Source organism: Mus pahari, chromosome 8 (genome assembly GCF_900095145.1).
Source record: "Mus pahari chromosome 8, PAHARI_EIJ_v1.1, whole genome shotgun sequence".
Lineage (NCBI taxonomy): Eukaryota > Metazoa > Chordata > Mammalia > Rodentia > Muridae > Mus > Mus pahari.
The window spans coordinates 25,646,660-25,666,867 of record NC_034597.1 but is presented as its reverse complement, the minus strand read 5'-3'; the positions used below and the strand labels follow the sequence as shown (position 1 = coordinate 25,666,867).

Here is a 20,208-nt window from a genome sequence, read left to right as displayed (position 1 = left end):
CACACACACACACACACACACACACACACACACACACACACACACACACACACACTGATGTGAGTCCAGGTGTCTGTGGAAAGCAGAAACATCAGATCCCCTGGAGCTGGAGTTGCAGGAGGTTGTGAGCTGACTGACACACTGACACCTGTGCTGGGACCTGAACTCACGGCCTTTGCATGAACAGTACTCATTCTTAACCACTCTGCAGCAAAGCCACGTATTCGTTTATTTATCTATTTAGTTTGAGGCAGGATCTCAGTACATAGATAGCCTGGACTGGCATTTAACTCTTCTCGTTCCTAGGTTCCCAACTCCCCGGTACTGGGGTTACAGGCAAGTTCCTGACAGCTTCCCAGCCTTGATTCCCTTTAGCCTGTAAGCAGGCCACAGCAGAATTTCCTACTTGCCAATCTCTCTCCCTTCCCTTCCCTCCTCTTAGCCCCCTCCTTTTTACTTTGTAGCATTCGCTAGCCACTGCCCAAGCCCAGCCACGCCTTTATTCTTGACTTAGATCTACTGCTGAAGATAGTAAAAGCTTCCGGTCCCTCTTTAGGCTGAAGTACTTTCTGCTGCTTCTTGATTGGGTGAAGTCATTCCTCCAGAACTGTTTTCAAGATTGAAACACCGATAAGCGATCTGGGATCTGAGACAATGATATTTACCACTGGGTCAAGGGTCCATAAAGATTTATAATATTCCAGTATGTGTGGCATGTTTTCTTTCTTTCTTTTTTGTTTGTTAGTTTGTTTTGAGACAGGTTTTGTTTTTTGTTTTTTTGTTTTTTTCTGTGCAGCCCTGGATGTCCTAGAGTTCATTCTGTGATCTAGGCTGGTCTCGAACTCCCAGAAATCCCCCTGACTCTGTCTTTCTAGTGCTGCGATTAAAGATATGTGCCACCACCACTACCACCCAGCTGGCATTTTCTACTTTTAAAGATATTAGCAGTTAAGAGAGAAAGGTGTGGGTATACAGAGGTGCCTCTGCAGTCGCTGCTCTTGTAGACCACCTGGGTTTGGTTCCCAGTACCTTGTGGTGCCTCACATTTATCTGCAATTCCAGCCCAGGGAATCCCGGGTCCTTTTCTCACCTCCAAGAACACTGCATACACAGAGTACAAGTACACAGGCAGACACATGCAGGCCAGACACTCACAACACATAAAAGAAATACATGGTGTTTCTCAGGAAGGGCTGTGTCCCTCATAGACGCTAGCTAGGCACAGTCTCTACCTCACCTGCTACATCACCCTTTGCCTTTAGATGGGAAGTCTCACTAAGGTGCCCACGGTTGCTGGTGGGGATTTGGTGCTCTAGGAAGGCCTCTTATGGAGTAGTTGGAAATAGAGGCACAGGCTCTGCGGGCCTGGATATCCTGCGTTTCCAGTGAGGAAACTTACCAACCCCAGAGCCCCCTGCCCTCCACCTGCCCCTGCTACATGACCTCCCATCTCTGAACAATAGTTTAGGTTTCCCCACCTCCAGTAACAATCAAATTTAGACAATTTCTATCCTCTCCGGGTATGAAGGGTACAGGGGTCAATCTTGCCTGACCTAGTTTGAGTGTATGTGAGGAGAGGCAAAGTTGTGTCCTCTAGTAATCTTTTAGGGGCAATTCCCTAGTTATCATTTTGATGCATTACGGGAAAGATAAGTTCACTAAGAAGAATGAATACAAGGCCTAAGCTGTCAAAGTAGAAACTACAAGCTAGAAGCCGGCCCTCTTTCTCTTGAACCCCATAAAAGGAAGCCCCAAACAACGAGTTGGATCCTTGAGTCTTTTCTTTTTTTTCTTTTTTATTTTTTTATTATTTATTTATTTTTGGTTTTTCGAGACAGGGTTTCTCTGTATAGCTCTGGCTGTCCTGGAACTCACTTTGTAGACCAGGCTGGCCTCGAACTCAGAAATCCACCTGCCTCTGCCTCCCAAGTGCTGGGATTAAAGGTGTGTGCCACCACGCCCGGCTGAGTCTTTTCTTTTTAAAGATTTATTTATCTTACGTATATGAGTACATTGTTGCTCTCTTCAGACACACCAGAAGAGGGCATAGGATCTCGTTACAGATGGTTGTGAGCCACCAGGTGGTTGCTGGAAATTGAACTCAGGAGAGAAGTCAGTGCTCTTAACCACTGAGCCATCTCTCCAGCCCCCCTCCCTGCCTTGAGTATTTTCATTCATGTGGCCCACATTCTATTTGAACACTCGCCCCTTGCCCTTAATCTGCAATATCACTTTGCTCTAAATAAAATAATCTTATCTTGTTTCATCTGCAAATCTGTGAGGATTTGCAAGTCCTAGAAACACTTGACCCAAACTGGGACTATGGGGAACATTAAGTGTTATTGGTGTTTGCTGATTTTGTCAAATACAATTTACAGGAGGCCTTGTTTTGAAGTAAGCGCCTGCAAAGACCAAGTTAAAAATTAATGAAGGACCGGTTGTGGTGGCCCATGCCCTTAATTCCAGCATTTGAGAGGTGAAGGTGGGGGCAGGGGTGGGGATGGGGCTGGAATGGGGGCAGAGGTCTACATAATGAGTTCCAGGACAGCCCAAGCTATGAAAAGAGATCCTGTCTCAAAAAACAAAGTCAAACAAAAAAATCAAAATGGAATCACTTATGCTAAAGTTCCATGTAACTAAGATGAAACCCATCTGTTTATCTGTCCCTCCCAGAGGACTGGACTAAAGAAACTGCAGAGTTACCAAAGAGGCCAGGGCCAATTAGCAAGACAATGAAGGTCGGTCTGCCTTAACCCTTCCACAAAGAGGCAACCTGGAGTAACCTCCTGCTCACTAATTATTTCATGGTATTCAGTGGCCCTGCCTAGGTAGGAAGGTAATCTGGTTGTCTGGTTGGTTTTTTTAAAACAGGGACTTGTGGGTTCCAGGCTGGCCTCGACCTTGTGTCTTTGAATGTCTATTCATCTTGCCTATACCTATACCTAGTCCCAAGTGCTAAGATTAGAGGTGCGGGCCACCATATCTGATTTATCTTGAGCTGGGAATTGAACTTGGGGCTTCATGCCTACGAGGCAAGAACCCTCCCTCCTGAGCCACACCGCCAGCACAGATCTGTGCTTTTATTCAGTGAGCTTTTCTTTCCTCCCATCCCTGTCGTCACTACTTTCTGCATCTGTGGATTTGGCTTTTGTAGACTGAACATATAAGTGAGATCATTCAACATTTGCCTGTCTACACTTTGATTGTTTCACGTAGCAGAATGTCGAGGCAAATGGCAAAGCCTGCTCTTTCAAGCTGATTAATATTGGGTTGTGCATACACGGTGAACTCCTGTTAGCTACTTTTTGTTGCTTGGTTTTGGTTGGTTGATCGGTTTTGTTTGTTTCTTTCTTTCTCTTGAGACCAGGTCTCACATACCCTGTGCTAGCCTTGAACTCATTATGTAGCTGAGGCTGACTTTGAACTCCTGATATTCCTGCTTCTGCTTCCCAAGTTCGGGACTGCAAACATCACACCCAGCTAAGTCACCCTTCATTGATGGACATCTGGCTGTTTCCAAATCTTGACTATTGTGGCTAATGCTGTAGAGAGCATAGGGGTATGGGTATTCCTTTAAGACATCCCTTCCATTTCCATCGGGTCTGCAGCAGAAGGAACCGGGATTATATCTTCCTGGTTTCAGGATTTCAATGAATCACCATGATGCTTTTCACAGCAGCCATACCAACTCTGAGATTAAGCTTGATACCACTGTCTTTATTTTCTTTCTTTTGTTGTCCCACACAATTCTAAGGAGGAGAGAGAGGCGATTTAGAATTAAGCCACTGTTTCTGGAAGGATAAGCTGGTGTTTTGCTCCCCTTCCACACCCATGCACTCTCTACCAGCTCCTCCCTGGACTGCTCTCCTGGGCTGCGTTACCTGGGCTCCCAGCTCTTAGCCTGACTGGGACCAGTCAGAGAAAGATGTTGGCTGGAAACTGAAGAGGTAGCTGTTTTCTCAGCTTCCCCATTGTGGATGGTTTAGAAGTGGCCATGTTTCTCAGATGATGGCGGCAGCTTCTGTCCCTTGACTCTTCCACAGCCACGGCTCCAGGAGACAGGGATCTTATGTCCCTCTGAGATATCCAGAGAGAAAATGGTTGCTATAATTCCTGATGATGAGTGTCCCACTGTCTGTTATTGTTTGCTCCTGTGAATGGTCCCTTTCCTTGAGCTCTCTGGTTTCCACCAGGGGTCTCGCTGACATCCTGAATGTGTGTAAGAGGACACAGCCTGTTGGGTGACCCACAAGCCAGGTCTATGAGAGTCTGGATGAAAAAGGCTCTGCTATGACTGGGAGGACTCAGCGTGTGCAGGATTTGTGGGGACAGTATACAGTACAAACTCAGATCTGTGAGCTGAGGTGTGAGGCCGCGGAGGCAGGATGGACGACCGTCCTTTGGATGTTTGAGACAGTCAGACTCGAGACAGCATCCTAAGTATTTAGCCACCCAAAATAAACATTTTCAAAAGAGCACTGGTGTTTGCTAAGTTGGCAGTTGGAATTTGAAAAATCAGCTTTCCTCGACTTGATGATTCAGCCAGCAGGTCCTTTGCCAGACTGGGTTGCTGAGCAAATTCTCCCTGGAAAATGAGTTCACTCCTGTTAAAGCCAGATTCTCTCTGACCAAGGGAAGACCGGACTTGGCCTGCTGGCTCAGGATAGGTTTGCCTGGGTGTCTGTGTTCAAGGGTTGCTCCTCTGGAGCGTCTTCCAAGATGGGGCAATGGAGGGCAGACCCCCACCTGAGCTATCTTCAGACTTAAGCAGGCAAGGAGAGCTACCCAGTGACACAGAATCTGCCATGGTTAGGAGAAGCTTTTGCTAGAAAGGGTCCAGTCTCAGGAGTCCAGAGGAGCATAGAAGACCTCTCAGGACTCTCAGGGTGGCTTGGGAAAACAGGGAACAGGTCATGGTTGGAGCTGACTGGACCAGGGCCAGAGCCATGGGGTCAGGGACCTAAGTCCATCTCTGGACGGTTTGGCCTCTCCTAGTCCCTCGACTTTTCCTGGCATTTGGGGGGTGTGTGTGTCTGGGCAAAGGGTAGTCCAGTGACATCACTGGAGTGCTCACCCAGAGACGCTGTCCTAAGAAGGGCAGCGTTCCGTTCCTGGGCAGCAGGGCCTGAAGGGCAGGGGAAAGGGAAGAGGGTCTGTTGGGGCTACTGAGTTCAGAGAGGAAAACCAAGCTGAGAACTAAGGGTCTATAGGGAGGGGTCCAGAGGCCATTCTAAAGCTGGCAGGGGAATGGCAAGAGAGGACCCTCATGAGAGTAGGGGTCACATGCACTCTCAATGAAAACAGGGCCTTTGATGGTTCCAAAAGTATCTCCACGAATTTTGAAGCCCCCCCCCATCAGTACACTGCTTTCCCAGCCTAATACCCCAAGTGGAAGGAATACTTTGGAACTTTGTCTTGAGTGGGGGAGATAGGGAGGACTGGACTTACTTGAGTTCCAGGGACCTTACTTTCATGGCCATTTTTGCAGCCATGAGAGTATGTATGTATATATGTATGTATATATATATATGTATGTATGTATATATGTATGTATGTATATATGTATGTATATATGTTTGTACACACACACACACACACACACACACACACACACATATATATATATATATATATATATATATATATATATATATATATATACAGTTGTACAAGTAGCAAAATTCATATTCTTGTGTTCTTTTCTCTCTTTTAAAAAGGTCTTTGTGCCAGGAGTGGTGAGAGGCAGAGGCAGGCGGNTTTCTGAGTTTGAGGCCAGCCTGGTCTACAAAGTGAGTTCCAGGACAGCCAGGGCTATACAGAGAAACCCTGTCTCGAAAAACCAAAAATAAATAAATAAATAAATAAATAAATAAATAAATAAATAAGGTCTTTGTGTGTATGTACATTGTGTGTATGAATGCAGCAGGCATGTGTGTGCTGTGACACAAGTGTGGTCAGAGGACAACATATGGTATCAGCCCTCACCTGCCACCTTGTTTGAGACCGAGTCTCTTATTTTTCCCCACTGTGCATACCAGGCTAGACAGTCCGCAAGCATCCTGGGGTTCACCTGCCTCTGCCTCCCATCTTCCTGGACTAGTTGTAGGATTATGGGCACTCCCTACTGAAGCTGGCTTTATGCAGATCCTGGGGATTTGAACTCAGGCCCTTTGGCTTATGTGGCAAGTGCTCTGCCCACTGAGTCATCATTTCCCCAGCCTTCTATTTCTTAAGAAGGGCTCTTCCAAGTCACCTGTCTGTCCACGTCTGCCCCAAGGAGATAGCAATGATATGGATGGGGTTTGACCATGTGACTGGAGGTCCTGCTGCCCACAGCACCCTTTAACCACAGTCCAGGGCCTGCCAATACCACACAAGAATGTGGGAGGGCCTCAGCTCTAAAGGGCATGGGCTATGAGGGCCCTTGGTCTGGTAAACACTAATTAAGTCCTGTCATGCCTAGCAGGGCAGGTTTGAGGGATGAGAGAGGCTTCACAGGGAGGAGACCTTAGCCATAGTCTAGGTTATGTGAATGGGGACATTGGATGACCTTCTGGCCCTGTCCCTAGGTCAATGGAGTCCATATCCCTCATCTCTTTAGCATCAAGGGGTCTAACATCCCAGCTGCGCCTTGGTCCCCTGCTATAGTGATTAGGGTCTACTGTCTAGAGGAATTTCTTGGATGAGCAGGAGGGAACAGGTATTTGCAAGAGCCTGTGTACTTGACCCACTGACTATCAATGACACAGCCAGGAAGGCATAGCTATCCCATTTTATAGATGAAGAAACCGAGGCTTTGTTTGAACTAGTGATTAAGGGAGGTAATATGTGGAATGCGGCTTGAGGAATCTCTGCCTATCCTGAGTAATGAGGAAGGCAGCCTGACCCTCTGCATCCGACACACCAGGAAACTGTAGAACTGCCCCTTGGGGGGAATTCTAGTTAAGATAGATCTCCCCAGGTGGCGATGGGGTCTTCTGCCTCGTTGTCTAGGATGTGGGGAGTAAAGTGACTACTGTTAAACTCATAGACTTCCCTAGAAGCTGCCCCCCAGGGTACAAAGGGGCCAGGATGCTCCCATGTGCTGGCTGCCCCAGTCCTGGGTAACCCGGGAGCTAGTAGGAGTGAAAATCAGCTGCCTGAGCCAGGATGACCACATGGGTCAATGCTGTGCCCTCCAGATGGTCAGGCAACACTCAGCCTTCGGTCTAGGGGCGACTATACGGCTGTTCTGCTGGGGCAGGGCCCTTGGCAATGGGACCACTCGTGTCTGGCCTGCAGGGTGCTTTGGTACTAGGATTTAAAAGCCTGACTAGGCCACAGTCGGGACTCTTGATAGGCACCCCAGAGGTCTTGACATGTATACAGCAGTGCCCAGATTTAGAGTGCCTAGATCCCAGCCAGGACCTGGCAGAACTATTGTTCCCAAGTGCTATCTTCTCGCAGAACATTTGAGCTCCTTGCCCTGGGGACCACCTGTTCAGACCACCTCTCTGCTTCTGTCTTTTGTCTCTGCTTTCCAGGGTCCTTGTAGAGGGGGGTAGTGGGTGGGGGCTCATTGAAAGAAAGCTCATGCACAGTACTGGGGTAGCCCCACCCAGGTTCTGACCTGACTCATCTGCTCAGCCTACTACTGGCTGGGTAAGGGCTTGATGCCCTGGAGCCTGGCAGGCCGTGGTAGGCATATATAAAAAGCACGCTCTTCCAGTCTGAGGAGTGAGCTCTACAAGTCACTGTCTGTTGCCGTACGATGCTGGGAGGCCTGGGGAAGCTGGCGGCCGAGGGCCTGGCCCACCGCACCGAGAAAGCCACCGAAGGAGCAGGTAAGGGCCTGGGCTTTCTATCTGCCCAGAAGTTGGCAGCTGACTCCTCTGGGCCTGTTGAGAGCTGATTCCAGCAGGCAGGCAAGGGTCTTTGGGTAGGCTGAGGCCCATCAGGAAGCTTGGCCCACTGGCTCCACCACCAGGAGATAGCAAAGTCGGAGGCACAGAGGCTGGGGTAGTGGCTCAGAGAAGAGTCACTGTCCGGGCAGCCTTCCCACTGGGGATTTGCTCCATGACCCAGGCAGAACTTGCTTGGAGGTCAGGAGTAGGCCAAGGGGGGGGGGGACTCCAGGAGGCCAGGTGGCTTGGGTCCTTCTTTCTAGAAGCCTAGAGTACCTTTTATGTCAGTATTGCTTATTTCAGGGCCTGAGGCTGTACCTTGGCGGCGGAACATTTGTCTTATGCAAGGCCCTGGATTTCTGCAAGAACCCTAAAGCAAAACGAAACAAAACTCCTGCCTAGCTTGATCAGTTTATGCAAAAATCTAGGAGGGTGGATTTCCATTTTCACCAGGCTTTAAAGCTTCAAAGGTTCTTTTATTATGAAACCATGGGGCCTGATCTGGCTCAAAGTCTAAAAGGACATTTCTATTTCTTTAAAAACCTAGGACAGGGTTCTGCCAGCCAAGGTCTGCCGGTACGGTACGTGGTTGTACGAGTCCTACTTCAGGACACAGATAAACACTTGTGTTAAGTTGGCAGAAGTCTCTTTGGAAATGGCTGTGGCAGACACATCAGCACTTACTTCATTCTTAGCCCAGCAGCTGGATCTGACCCTCTTCTTCTTCTTCTTCTGTTTTGTTTTGTTTTGTTTTTTAAATAATTATTTATTTTATGTATATGAGGACGCTGTAGCTGTCTTCAGGCACATCAGAAGATGGCGTCAGATCCTATTACAGATGGTTGTGAGCCACCATGCGGTTGCTGGGAATTGAACTCGGGACCTCTGGAAGAGCACCCAATGCTCTTAACCGCGGAGCCATTTCTCCAACCCCTGACACCCATCTTATTCTTCTAGCCTTCTGAGTTGTGAGGGACACAGCAGTGGAAGGTGGTATTAGAAGTAGTTCTGGCTCTGAAATTTGGGTTCAAGCATGCTCCCACAAATCCTCCCAGAACCTGGAGGTAATTAGGGGTACCCTCTTCCAGGAAGGGCTGCCTCGAGGAGCTTAGCTTCTCTGGGGACGTCCAGGTGTGGCTGAAGCAGGACAGCCAGCTCTTCCTAGCTAACAATCTAGCTAGCTAACTAACTAACCTACTATCAAACCTACTTTGGCTCAGGCCTCAGTTGGCAGAGGCTGTTCTAGGTATCCATGCCCTTCCTGGCTGAGGGGGGGGGGCAATGGAGGGCTCTGTACATCTCCAGCAGCCAGGGGTCTTGAGGGTCTATGAAGAGAAGCAGCTAGAGGTTCTATTGAGTTGTCTGTCATGACTGGGGGCAGCATGCAGAGGCACTGTCCAGAGGCACCCAGGCCATCGTGAGGGAAGTGGACTTACCTATACCTTCACTCTGAATTTGTCCTCTCTTTCCAGTTCACGCAGTGGAAGAGGTGGTGAGCGAGGTGGTGGGCCACGCCAAGGAGGTTGGAGAGAAGGGTAAGGCTGAGGTTGCTTGGAGATGGGAGATGGGGAGGCGGTAAGAAGGAAAGAAGCAGGAAAGGAAAGGACGTAGGGCTGCGTGTAGCTCTACGGTAGAGTACTTGCCTAAGTGGTTGTGTCCCCAGAATGGGAACAGAAGTAAGTAGGAAGGGAGAGAATGAAGTAGGCAGGCAGGGAGCCAGGGAGGGAGGGAGGGAGGGAGGAAGCCCTCATGCTAGCGTTAATCCTTTCCTTGCTCAACTAGACCTAGCCCTGCCCCAGATGTAGCACCCTTTCAGCTGGGATGCAATTATCTGTATGTTCTCCCCATCTGCAATTATCTGTAGGCTGTACCCGTGTTAGGGCTCCATCCAGGCTGTTTTCTCTGCCAAATGTTAAGAAGACAATACCGCAAAAAAGTGACGCGGCAGTACATAGGGACAGAACATTTAAACTAGACAATCATGTATTTAAATATGTATTTATATAAAACTTTACTCTGTATGTTACGCCATGAATAGAACAGTGTACCTAACATGTCACCTCCACTCTACAACCTAGCGGAGTCCAGCTGGACCAAGGACTTACATTTAAATATATGAATGTATTAAACGGCTAGGCTGTAATTGTTTAAGCTAAACAGCTAGAATGAAATGTCAGGAATTCATCGGCTCATAAACAGCAGAACTCGCTGTTTCTGTAGCCAGTGGATGGAGCTTGCCTATGCTTCCAGAACCTGGGAGAATGAGGCAGGAAGGTTGTGAGCTTGAGGTTAGCCTGGGCTACATAGCAAGCATCAGTCCAGCCTGAACTATAGAGCGAGACCCTCACTGAAGTCCGAAGAGGCAAAACAAGGAAAAGAAAGGACCCTGTTGCTCTGGGCCCTGAAGTCTGGAACCCCCAGTGGCAGCAGAGGAGCGTGTGGTGAAGTTGGCTCCTGGCTCATGCCCAGTACCTTTCTGTCATGTCCTCATGTGGCAGAATTAGCTTGATGCCCTGGGTGTTGCCCCTCTTGCTCACGAGGCTCCGCCCATCCCACTAAGCTAACCAGAGCCACGCCTCCCACCTCGTTGTGGGAAGATGGTGAGGAGGATTACAACATGGACTTTTGGGAACACAAAGAATCAGACTGTCATAGAGACATTAGCACAATCTTGGAGAGGGGAAGTTCTTTTTCACTGAGATTAAAAAACAAACAAACCCAAACAACCCAGTAGTCATAAAGAAAATATTAGATAAGTTTGTCAATATGAAACTTTATTACTTTACATAAGAGGGGTGGGGGTGGGGAAACGCAAGAAGCAAAGAAAACCGGAAGTTAAGTCAAAAGGAAGGCTACAGATTGTGAGAAAATAACAGGAACAATAACCCAATGTAGCAATCAACATAAAAATAGTCAAAGAATATAAACCTGTAGTTTCCAGAGGTGTGAGTAGCCAGTATACCCATGAGCTGTTAGTGATGCCTCATTCAAATATTAAGAGACGGTTTGAAAGCTGGCGGGGTGGGGGTTGGGATTCAAATCAAGTTAGAATGATGGAAGCACTTTGCCCTTTGTGTGTGGGGGGAGGAGCTGCTCCAGAGTTGACCCCATAAGATGGTCTCACCTCACAGGCCTCTCCTGCTGGAAGCCCACAATTTTCTTTCTTTTTTATTCCATTCTTCTCCAACAGCCATTAGTGACGCCCTAAAGAAAGCCCAAGAATCAGGGGACAGGGTGGTGAAGGAGGTCACTGAGAAGGTCACCCACACCATCACTGATGCTGTTACCCATGCGGCAGAAGGCCTGGGAAGACTGGGACAATGAGCCCGCCTACCAGCATGGCTGACCCTTCCTGAAGGTCAATAAAGAGTGTGAAATGTGAACAGAGTCCCTGTTTGGATGGAATCGCTAGGCAAAATGGTTTTTGTCGTGTTTGTTTTGGACATGAGGTCTTATGTGGAACTGGTTGACTGGAACTCACCTGCTGTGTCACTGAGTTACCTTGAACTCTTGCTCTGTTTGCTTGCCACCATCCTGAGTGTGGGACTGTGGACAAATGCCACCGAGACTAAATGGTTTTTTTTTTTAATGGAAATGCTGCACATTGCCTGCTTCCCTTCTGCTGTAGGAGGCATCCAATACACCTGCCTGTTGTGATAACTTCTCACCCCAATAAGCCCGTATATGAAACACACAACCCAGTTATTATATTTATAAGCTATATGCCTACGCTGGGCAGATCTATCACTATATTAATTTATCCCCCAGCTATGAGACCCTTGCTACTTGCAACTCCTCCAGGCCATGTGGTTCTGCTCCATCTTCCTTCCACCTCTTCTTCCTCCATTCCCTCTCCTCCTGCTCCCACTCTCTAAGACCTCCAGCCCCACCTTTCCCTTTTACTGCCCACACAGGTTCTAGGCTTTATTCAAACAGCACCAGTGCCACCCACAACACCCATCAGCTCTTGAATCAGATGAGGAATTATCATTCTAGCAAACAGTCCGTGTGTGTGTGTGTGTGTGTGTGTGTGTGTGTGCGTGTTTGTGTGTGTGTTTTGAGACAGGGTCTCTCACTGGCCTGCAACTAGCCAAGGAGACTAGGCAGGCTGGCCAGCAAGCCCCAGGGATCTGTCTGTCTCCACCTCTGCAGCACTGGGAAGACAAGCAGGCATCAGCAGCATGGCTGCTTTATGGGGTGGGTGCTGAGGACAGAACTCGGATGCTTTACCCTCAGATGCTCAGCAAGCCCTTTACCTAGCCTGTTTCTCTCACCGGCTCCACCCCCAGCCTATGCTGCAGGTGTGTAGAGGTATACAGGTGTTGAGAAGGCGAAGAGCACACGCACTGGAGCATCCTTTGGGTTTCCTTGCAATGGAAGATCAGGACCAACAGGGATTTAGAGCATAGCTGAGTTGTTTGCTCTGAAAGGCCTGTAGGCCCGATGGTACCTGAGCCATTGAGGAAGTCCACTGTTTGTTTCTGGAGGCTCCTGTTGGACTTCACTTGGAGACCTGTGGCCAAGTCATAGGTGTGGTGGCAGTGGCCCTCCTTCCTCTCATGTGACTCAGTACCTTACAGCTTAAATTTATGTGAGCCTGGATGTGAACGCACAGCCCTGAAATAGCCACACTCAGGAGACAAGGCAGGGGAACCAGGAGGACAGGGTCAAGCCTCAGCTATACAGTGAGCCTGAGGCCAGCCTGGGCTACATAGGACCCTGTCAACAAAAACAAACAGTATGTAAGTAGGCAACATTTAGAAGTTTGGGAATGGGGCTGGAGAGATAGATGGCTTAGCGGTTAAGAGCACTGATTGCTCTTCCAAAGGTCCTGAGTTCAAGTCCCAGCAACCACATGGTGACTCATCCATAACAAGATCTGACACCCTCTTATGGAGTGTCTGAAGACAGCTACAGTGTACTTACATATAATACATAAATAAATAAATAAATAAATAAATAAATAAATATTTTTTAAAAAAGAAATGATCTTGTTCATATATTTATTAAAAAAGAAGAAAAGAAGAAGAAGTTTGGGAACAGAAGCTGGGTGTGGTGTTACATGCTAGAAATTCCAGCCCTTGGGAGGTGGGAGGAAAGAGGCGGAATTTAAATCCAGCCTGGGCTACATGAAAACCCTCAAAAATAAGGAGGGGCTGGGGACAATGTAGGCAAAGTGCCTGCCACACAAGGTAGTGGACCTGAGTTTGAGTCACCAGCCTCCATGGCCCACAGGTATGGGAACAGAGTTGGGTGCACCCTGGAGTCTTTCGTGCCATCCACTCAAGCTGGAAGAAATGGTGAGCCACAGGTCCAATGAGGGACAGTGGCTCAACTACCAAGGTGAAGTGTGCCATGGAGGAAGACATCTACACCAGCCTCTGGTCTCCACAGGTGCGTGGGCTAGTGTACCCTGCACATGCATGTGTGACTTACATGAGTCACACACAACACATGCCAGTGATACACATTTTGGGGGAACATAGATTAAGAGAAATTCCGTGTAAAACTTTGATTTTTATTTATCCTGCTTGAAGCTATTTGCTTTTAGCAGAAATGATGAGAATGAGGAGAAAAGATGTTTGGGTTAAAGAATAGCTGTTGGTTTTTCAAGACAGGGTCTCTCTGTGTAGCCTTGGCTGTCCTGGAACTCTGTAGATCAGGCTGGCCTTACAGAGGCCAGCCTCTGCCTCCCAAGTGCTGGGATTAAAGGTATGTGCTCCATTCCCCCTATTCCCCCACCCCCTGCATCCTCTCCTTCCCCCCACCCCCCAGCTAAATCAGTTTCTTCTAAACCTGTCTCACAGATTTCTACAGGGTTCAGGAATATCCAAAGGCTGGAAATTGTACATTGCCAGCTAATGTTGCACTTATTTTGGTTTGGCTCCTGAAGACTTCTGAATTTCCCCAATCCAAACCCAAGCTTGGGGGTCTAAGGACAGTATGAGGAGGGACACAAACTACTATAGCATGCTCACAGCAGCAAGAGCAGGGCAGCAAGAGAAACACATCTGGCAACTAGATACCTGTACAGTCTACTGTAAGTTCCTCACTCTGGACAATGAGGTCTGTGCCTGGAAGGCTACCAACCATCCTTGGCTAAAAATAACACCTATACAGGAAATGGAACATTCCACGTGGCTACAGAGGAGGAAGAGCTGGGGATGTAGCCCATTGGTACAGTGCTTGCCTAAGACAGGCAAGGCTCACCCAGGCTTGAAAGGACAACCAGGGGAATGTAAATATACTATGTCAACTAAGTAAGTTCCTAAGTACACATACAGAGCTAGTTCACTTTTCATTTCATAAGACAAATGACATATAAGAAAAGCATAGCCAGGCGGTGGTGGTGCACGCTTTTAATCTCAGCATTTGGGAGGTGGAGGCAGGAGGATTTCTGAGTTCAAGGACAGTCTGGTCTACAGAGTGAGTTCCAGGACAGCTAGGGCTATACAGAGAAATCCTGTCTCGAAAAACAAACAAACAAACAAACAAACAAACAAACAAACATCTGTGGGAATATGAGTATATTTCCCTGATGTTTGATTTTAAGAGGAAGCTAATGCAGCTGTTTTGACATGCAGCTGTGGAGGGCAGTACTAGCTTTCTTTCCGATTGTTCCCTAGTGCAGTGTGGCTGAGTGTTCCCCCCTTGGGAAGAGTGACTGAGCAGCATCTGTAAGCGGAGCACTGTTTGCATCCTGGATACCCAGGGTGGACTCTGAGCAGGACAGCTGCCTAACAGGCTACAGAGGCAGGCTTGCATGGGCGAACTTGCATGACAAATCTCATGTGAACTAGACCACAGGCCGTGAGTTACAGAAACAGTGACATTGTTCTAGCTTAGATGGAAGTGATGGCTCGGTGGATAAAAGGCTTGCCGAGCAAGCCTGATGACCTGAATTCAATCCCCAGAACCCATGTAAAAGCACGGGGACAGAACAAACTCCGCCAAGTTGTCCTCTGACCTCTGCAAGCACACCATGGCATGTGTGTTCCCTTATCCCACAGTAACAATATTAAAAAAAAAAATGTTCAATCTCCAAAAACAGTTATAAGTGCTGCCTATACCTTAATTTACCCCCACATGGCTATTTCCTAAATAAGCACTTTTTCTGTTTTTCATTTTCTCCTATGTGTAGTTGGCAATGTGGGGCGTGAAGTCAGTTTTATCAAAATAATGGTGGTGTCAGCAGAAACAGTGTGGTGCAGTGTTCAGCTAGTCTCATTCTAGCTCATCCTCTGCTCCCTGGTTCCACCTAGAAACCTAGCGGTGGGCTATTACAGTGAATGTTAACAGCCCTGAAATTCCAGCACTAGAAAGGTTCAAGTATGGTTCCCAGACATTCAAGGCCAGACTGGGCAGTAAGAGTCAAGACCCTGTCTCAAAAAGGCTAAACAGCCTACCAGCCCTGAAGATAGACCGTAGCTGGGAGTTCTTTGAAGACCTTATTTAGCTGGGCGTGGGGACATACATCTTAAATTCCTACACTCAGGATAGAGCCCAGAGGATCATGAGTTTGTAGCCAGCCTGAGCTACACAGGGAGACCTAAGGTCTGGGGGACTCGGGGTCCGGGTGGGGGTAGGGGTGGCGGTGTAGCTCAGTGATAGAGTATTTGTTAGCATGTGCTAGGTCCTGAGTTCCATTAGAGCACCACAGAAAACAAGCAGATCCCTGAACTAGAGACTTGCCATTATATGGCTGGGCCACACGCAATAGTTAGGAACACCCATGTCAGGTTGTATTTCTTTCGATGAGCAGCTCATTTTACACTAAAAATCTTCATTGGGGGCAGCTGCCCAAAACACTCAGATGTCATCCTTTAAGTCGGTGGCTGCTGTTTGGAGAAACAAGAATAGGAACTTTAGCGGGAAAGCTGGGGAATGCTAGGTCTGCAAGGTTGGCATACTCCAGCTTATTTCTAGGATCTAGAGACACCCCTGTGCAGGACTGTGCACAGACTAAGGCCTTACTAGCTCTAGAGAAATCTTCCTAATGGCTGACCACCAAGCTGAGTAAGTAGACATGTCAGTGAGCACATACTTTAGGATCAGTCAGAAAGGTCATTAAACAAGGGTATGGAGGGGAACAGTCTGATGGAACTGGCCTCTGGTCCCCAGGAACACCACTGCACGTTTCAGTACTTTGAAGATGCCCCAGGCAGGGTGCAGTTCAGAGTCAGGGTGCTTGCAAGCACACCACTAGCCACTATTCTTACAGCTTTCAGTTATGTGTACGGGTGTTTTTGCCTGTGTGTGTGTACATCATGAGTGTGCCTGGTACCCCTAGAAGCCAGAGGTGGGAGTTAAGGCAGTTGTAAGCCATCACGTGGGCCTTCTAAAGACCAACCACTGAGCCATCTCTGTAGCCTGTTCTTTGGATTCCCAACCCCACAATCTTTGCCTCCCTCGCCTCACAGGAAGTTACGACAGCTTTTAGGGTTCTTTAAACCTGCTGGCCACTCAGCACGCTGTGAGGCTACCGAACACACAATCCTCATCTTTAGTGGAAAGCTCTCCTCGGCCTAACAGCAGCAGCATATAATGTTCTTCCGCTGGCCACAGGGTTAGATGGTAGCTGTGAGACTTGAGGATATCCTGGAATTTCTGAGCCGTTCTTAGTAACCCAGACAGTGCTTGCTTAGCCCTTTCACTCTGGCTCCACGGATACTCAGTGGCACTGGAGTGTGGAGCATCACTGGCATGCACCTGGAGGCAGCTAGCATCTCTGGCACTTGCAGAGAAGAAAAGCTGGTTGCTTGAGCGGTCTCTCTTCTTCCTAGATTCGTTCTTAAGAGACTGAACCCATTTGGTCACGTGTAAGCACCTGAAAGTAGATGTGTAAGCAAACATCCACAAAGTAGTCAGGCAGGCTGGAGAGAGAAGAGCACTCATTGCTCTTCCAGAGGTCATGAGTTCAATTCCCAGCAAACACGTTTGGATCTGCTGTCCTCTTCTGGTGTGTCAGTGACAGTGCACTCATATACATAAGATAAATAAGTAGTTAGGCAAGTAGCTGAGGCATAACTGAGGATGACTGTGAGGTCCCAAGCCTCCTGCCCTACCTCCCTATGCTAAGATTAAGGTGTGTGTGGCACGGAGGACTGAACCTAAGCACTCTACACCCAAGCCTACCACCCCCTCATGTAACACATTCTTTTCTGTACCATTTTCCCCTTTACCTGACAAGGTGTCACATAGGCTATGGTGGCCGTATAGTTGACACTGACTTCATGCCCCACCACCCAAGTGCTGGAATTAGAATGCGTCTGTTCTTAAGTGTATAATGGGCCTCACTCTAACTTCCCCCATGCCATCCTCAGTCTGCCTGCCATCCCTTCCTCGTCCCGTGTCCCTTGATTCTACTGTTCTCCTGACACTCCAGCTTAGAAAATGCCATTCACCCTCTCCTTGTCCAACATGTTCCCACTTCTTTCATGCCATTTACACATGCATGTGTATGTATATATATATATATATATATATATATATATATATATATATATATATGTAATATGATATAGAAATGTAAATCAGTGTGCAAGTGTTTTTAAATTAAAAAATACAACTACTGTATGATCCACTCTAGGGACACCCAAGGAAGTCTAAGTGGACACACCAGAGATACTTGCGAATCCATAGCCATCCATATAGAAGTTCTAATCTGAAAAACTTCCATACTTTTATTTCTAAGATACCAGAAAAAGGTACTCTGGAGCAAGAAGCAGGGGGATGAAGAGTTCAAGGGTAGCCTCAGCTAATAACTTTGAGGGCAGCCTGGGTTATATAAGACCTTGTTTCAAACAAAAAGTGCCAGAAATCACACTAGTATATTAGCTTTACACATTACAGCCTCTTTCCCAAGAAGATAAAAAAAATTCCAGGAATAAAATTTGAGGAGCTCATAACAGAAAGCAGTGACATAGACAGTTATGAAAATTTCTGAACCTCAATTACTGTTTTATATTTACTAACATTATCAAATATGAAAACACGGAAAAGAAACATAAATTTTGGAAAAGGTAGACTTTTAATAACTGCTTTTATCACCAAGTTAGTCATGCAGTTACAAAGTAGTTAGAAATTTCTGAAAGGGTACTGTTAAAAAAAAGCATTCATTCTTATATAAATAATGTCTGGTACTTCTGTGGAACATTCCTGTTCAAAAGCCCTGGCCAATAACTCCCCAAACAAAAGTCAAGCCCAGGCAGGCGGTCTCCAGCCTGCTGCTGGTGAAGCGGTGAGCAGAGTGCAAAGGTGTGGAAGGGGACACACAGGCTGAGCGTGGTCACTGGCTGTGCTTGGAGGCTGCCAGACTCCAAACACGTCTTTTTTCTGGGATACTCTATTTGAATTATGGTTCAATTACTCAACATAATAGATCTTCAAATGGGAAGAACAAGTAGTTTTCGTGGTAAAGTGGTTACTGTACTCTCTGGACTGCATTACAAGTTCCCAAGAGTCCCTTGTCACTTGCAGGTATGAGGAGAGCGCCCATAGTGCTACTTTATTTCTGCTGGACAATGATGCAGGGCCAATAAGCTACAAATGATATTGTTTTATATTATAAAAAACTAGCTTCTTCCATTTCTTCTATTTTAGGTGTTCACTACTTGAGTAAAGGTTAGGCTTAAGTGGTTGAAGGCAATTTTATTACAGCAGCATGTACTGGTTTATTCTGAGAGAATAAAATACATGAGAAATAGCTTTCATTTTTGTTTGCAACTTAGAAAACTGAGTTATTTTGTTGATGTAAAACAGCAATAACTCATTTGAGGACCATGCCACCTTTGGAAGATGCCACACACCTACTTCTTATGTGTCAGAGTTCCCAGACGTGTCAAGAAGTGACTGACTGCTCCTGACCCCTTCCCTGGCAACAGCACTGACCCTGCTGGGAAGAGCCCAGAGCAAGGCAGCACAGGAGCAAGACTTTACCTAAAAGCACAGCACCTAACCGGCTTGGATACACGTGATTCCTACTTTTATACCATCAGCTTGTACATGATCCTCTAACTTCATTTCTTTCTCTTAAGGGGCTGATTCCAACTGACTTGTTGAGAACAGTGTCCGTTAACTAATGAGTCACAAGAACAGATTTCTATGGTTACATGTAAACTTGTGACAGGTCTGCAGAAATTATAGGTGAAGAGGCGGTAAAGAAGTCAGCTATGAGCTGTCTATGTGAAGGTCACACCGGCTTCATTGTACACCTTGAAGACTTTCTCGATAGCATTGACATAGGCAGCTGTTCTCAGGTCCAATCCCAGGTTATACTTCATGGCTGTGCGCATAATTTGCTGGAACAAAGGGGAAAAGGCAGTGAGACCACCTGACTGAGTAGCAGGCTATTAACACAAAGGCGCATGTGAGTCCCGGTCCTCTGCCCCATGAGCAGGTACGGGCAAAACACAGATGGCCAAAGACAAAGACCACACAGCAGCAATGTTTCTAGCAGGAAGGACTAAGTCTCTGGAGTTAATGTAAGTTGCTACTGTCCAGGCAACAGCAAGAACTTACTCCTCAGAGCCACAGAGGTGAATGGTTTCTCTGACGGTTAACTATTCTGTTATCTGGAATGAGCTCAGATCACATACTTATGACTGTTTCAAATGACCAGGAATAGGGAAGTGGGAACACTCTACAATTCCAACGATGCTATCTCCGCAGCCTTATGACTATGCTACAGGCTGATAAACTGTATACTTTAAAAGATGACTATAGTTCTTCATTGGTGTATTGTGTGCTCTGTGCATGTGTACTCCCATGTGCCAATATGCTTGTCGAAGAGGGAGTTAGTTCTCTCCTTCTACTATGTGAGTCCCAAGAACTGAACTTAGTCGACTTGGTGGCAAGTGTTTTTATCCACAGAGCCATCTTGTCAGCTCATTATAACATTTTAATTATATCAATTAAATAAACATACAAAACCCCTAAAACTAAACCTCAAACCCCTCAGAAAAAAATCAAGCATAGTAGCACACGCTTATGATTCTAGCAGTAGGTAGGTGGAAGAGACAGAATAAAGAGCCCAATCAGTCTCAGATACTTAGGGAGTTCAAGGTCAGCCTTGGACACAGGAGATCCTGTTTTGAAAGAAACCAAACAGACATCCACTAACAAGTGTCACCTTCTTCAGTAGACTCTGTCTATGCTGCTTCAACCTGGAAATTCAAGTGGACAGACTCTGATCAAGAAGAAACCAGCCTTTAATCCCAACACTTGGGGAGGCAGGGGCAGGGGCAGGGGCAGGGGCAGGGGCAGGGGCNGGGGCAGGGGCAGGGGCAGGGGCAGGGGCAGGGGCAGGGGCAGAGGCAGAGGGATC

General features: G+C 47.2%; 2 protein-coding genes and 1 long non-coding RNA gene across 3 annotated transcripts in view; 1 reads left to right on the top strand and 2 right to left on the bottom strand.

Annotated features, from left to right (window-relative positions):
- Nucleotides 1-3,407: 3,407 nt before the first annotated feature.
- LOC115064561 lies at nucleotides 3,408-9,531 on the bottom strand. Its single transcript, XR_003844399.1, has 3 exons — nucleotides 9,320-9,531; nucleotides 3,882-4,077; nucleotides 3,408-3,749 (listed from the first exon to the last, which is right to left on the bottom strand). It is a non-coding gene; the product is annotated as an uncharacterized LOC115064561 (long non-coding RNA).
- Nucleotides 7,662-11,266, top strand: Fam25a (family with sequence similarity 25 member A). The gene is made up of 3 exons (XM_021204158.2): nucleotides 7,662-7,823; nucleotides 9,356-9,418; nucleotides 11,074-11,266. The coding sequence occupies exons 1-3, from the start codon at nucleotides 7,751-7,753 to the stop codon at nucleotides 11,205-11,207; spliced, it is 270 nt and encodes an 89-aa protein (XP_021059817.1). The 5' UTR covers nucleotides 7,662-7,750; the 3' UTR covers nucleotides 11,208-11,266.
- Nucleotides 11,267-17,894: 6,628 nt separating this feature from the next.
- Glud1 (glutamate dehydrogenase 1) overlaps nucleotides 17,895-20,208 on the bottom strand; it is a 33,827-nt gene continuing 31,513 nt past the window's right edge. Inside the window, exon 13 of the mRNA XM_021203080.2 lies at nucleotides 17,895-19,183. Within this exon, the coding sequence (XP_021058739.1) occupies nucleotides 19,064-19,183 (120 nt within the window). The 3' untranslated portion in view covers nucleotides 17,895-19,063. The remainder of the gene's footprint in view (nucleotides 19,184-20,208) is intronic.